General features: G+C 42.5%; 1 protein-coding gene across 1 annotated transcript; it reads left to right on the top strand.

The window, feature by feature from the left end:
* The first annotated feature begins 954 nt into the window (after nt 1–954).
* On the top strand, nt 955–2,787 carry LOC115354477 (piggyBac transposable element-derived protein 4-like). The gene is made up of 2 exons (XM_030044873.1): nt 955–1,147; nt 1,250–2,787. The coding sequence occupies exons 1-2, from the start codon at nt 955–957 to the stop codon at nt 2,785–2,787; spliced, it is 1,731 nt and encodes a 576-aa protein (XP_029900733.1).
* Nucleotides 2,788–3,090: the final 303 nt, after the last annotated feature.

The raw sequence follows: 3,090 nt of genomic DNA, 5'->3' as shown, positions 1-3,090 counted from the left end.
AGGATGTCACTGGTGAAACAGTCTATAATATTTGTGCAGCTTCTGTAAACCAGGAATCAAGCAAGCAAAAAGCAGCACCTAACAGCACCTTAAAGCTAAACATGATGACATGATGATACTGCCTTTTTGCACATCATATTTTTGATTTATTTTATGTTCAAATTGTTCATATGCTGCTTGTTCCACACAATTTCTGATAATAAAAGTATTTGAGAATAGTAAAATGTTCTCCCTTCCATTTATATTTTTGTAACACGTGTTTGGAACTATATGTAAAGCATCCAAAGCAGGTATTTCGTCTTTTTTTTTTTTTAAATTGAAAAATGTAAAAATTTAATCGGCTGATATATCGGTTATCAGATTTTTTTAAATTATTATTATTAATGCAACGACCAGCAGTTATACAACATTAATAAGAGGTGTAGGCTATTAATTCAGGCATAGGACTGTGTGCAGTACTATTGTTAAGGTGTGCATATGAATCATGATGCTTAAAAATTTTCTACCTGAAAGAGTTTAGGCTACTGGTTCCACTATTGATAGGTCCAGCCCACCACTGTGGACATGTAGGATAAATTGAATGGTCTGTTGTTTTTTTGCGCATATTATTCCTGAATAAAGTTTTTGAATTTAGTGTTAGGGTTGGCACTGACGCTAAACAAAAAAATAAATAAATAAAAAATCAATTTTTACTAAATTATAAAATGCTCTGGTTAAAATTATGACCGACAGTTTTGACCCAGTATAAGATTATAAAACAATAATAAGTAACCAAACTGAAACCATTCACACACTATCAGCCAGCAGCCCACAGCGAGCCCCTCCCCCAACCACTTGGGCTTCAATGAGGGGCCTCTCCCTTTGTTTGCACGGACATGCCCAGGCATGTAAGGCCAGTGCAGTTTAGAGCTGGTGACTTGCAGAGTACATATCTCCAGTTTACAGCAAGTAACAATGGAACCAGGATTTACTGTATCCCTGGATGATGTCTATACTGAATATGAGGTAGAGCTAGAGGACACACAGCCGCAAAGCGATATTGATGAGCCAGTTTCTGAGGAGGAAGACGAGGTGGAATATCAACCAGAAGACTCAGACTCAGATACAGACACAGACACATCTGATCAGTCTGATGACGAGGCCACCGGTGCTGAAGCCGCTCCCGCTGCTGCTGCTCCCGCTGCTGCTGCTCCCGCTGCTGCTGCTGAAACATTCAATTCCAAATGTGGCAAAATCTGTTGGAGCTCAGTACCTCCTGACGTGCAAGGCGGTGCAGCTCCTGCAAACGTCATCAAAATGACCCCTGGGATCACAAGGTTTGCTATGACGAGAGTAAGTGACATCAAGTCATGTTTTGATCTGTTTTTGCCATGGTCAATAAAAAAAATCATCATTGATATGACAAACCTTGAAGGAAAAAGAGTCCACAAAGACACGTGGCATGACATTGATGTGGCACACCTGGATGCCTACATTGGTATTGTTCTTCTTGCTGGAGTGTACAGATCCAGCAATGAGGCCACAGAGAGTCTCTGGGACGCGTCGACAGGCAGGAATATTTTCCGGGCAACAATGTCACTTCACTCCTTTCGAAACCTAACAACAGCCATCAGGTTTGACAAGAGAGACGTCAGCGCAAGATCTGACAAGCTTGCTCCCATCAGGAATGTCTGGGAGAAATGGGTGCAGCGCCTTCCACTGATGTTCAACCCAGGGCCAGAGGTCACAGTAGATGAACGTTTACTCCCTTTCCGTGGAAAATGCCCCTTCCGACAATACATGCCCAGTAAGCCAGGCAAATACGGCATAAAAATCTGGGCAGCCTGTGATGCAAGAACCAGTTATGCATGGAATCTGCAGATTTACACAGGCAAAGATGCAAGCGGCATCCCTGAAAAAAAACAAGGAAAACGTATAGTCCTCGATATGGCTACTGGACTGCAGGGTCACAACATCACTTGTGACAATTTTTTTACCAGCTATGAACTTGGACAAGAACTTCTCAGGAGGAAACTCACCATGGTGGGCACAGTAAGAAAAACCAAACCTGATCTACCCGCTGAAATGTTGGAGATGAATGACAGGGATCCACTTTCCTCAAAGTTTGTTTTTACAGACACCACCACACTTGTTTCCTACTGTCCAAGAAAAGGCCGAAATGTGATGCTGATGTCCACTCGTCACAAAGATGCAGCTGTGTCATCAGAAAAAGACAAAAAGCCCATAATCATCCTGGACTACAACAAAAACAAAGGAGGAGTGGACACCCTGGACAAGCTGACTGGCACCTACACTTGCCAGCGAATGACCAGGAGATGGTCAATGGTTGTGTTTTACAACATCCTCGATGTGTCTGCATACAACGCATTAGTGTTGTGGACCCACATTCATCAAGAGTGGAACGCAAACAAAAAAAACAAGCGGAGATTGTTTCTTGAGGAGCTAGGAGGCTCACTTGTCAAGGCGCACATTGAGCGAAGGGAATATACGCCCCGAGACCCAGGCGCTGCAGCCTTGGTCAGACAGATACAGAACCCACAGAGCCCTCCATCCACGCCAACACGAAGGGGATTAGTGCCAGCGTCCCCCACAGCCAGCCCCTCCTCAAAATCAACCACAGCAGCTGCAGCCACAACCTCAAAGAAACTACCTGAGCCTAAAAGGAAGAGGTGTCAGGTCTGCCCTAGCAGTACAGACAGAAAGTCAAGCAAAGTGTGCTTCAAATGCAAAAGATATCTCTGCCATGAACACATTCGCAGTATCCATTATTGCGACGACTGCACCTAAACACACGCATACACATGCATGTTCTTTTTTATGGAACTAGTACTTGATTTCTGTAGGTTTGATTTGCTTGATTGGTTGTTGTTTGCTTGACCTTGCAAATCTACATTTTGTATTATTACCAGTGCTGCTTTTCATTTTGTATTTGTATTAAACTTCTACTTTCGAAAAAAAAAAAAAGACTTTTTTTTTGCATTTTTCTTGAAGTACAGTACTTTGTTCTTACTAATATAGCTTGTCAAGTTTAATGGAATGTCTTTGTGCCGTCATTTTATTCCGATTATACATCTGGGATTGTGTGGTCGG

This window comes from Myripristis murdjan, chromosome 22 (assembly GCF_902150065.1).
Source record: "Myripristis murdjan chromosome 22, fMyrMur1.1, whole genome shotgun sequence".
Classification (NCBI taxonomy): Eukaryota; Metazoa; Chordata; class Actinopteri; order Holocentriformes; family Holocentridae; genus Myripristis; species Myripristis murdjan.
This window is presented reverse-complemented; position numbering and strand designations above follow the sequence as displayed.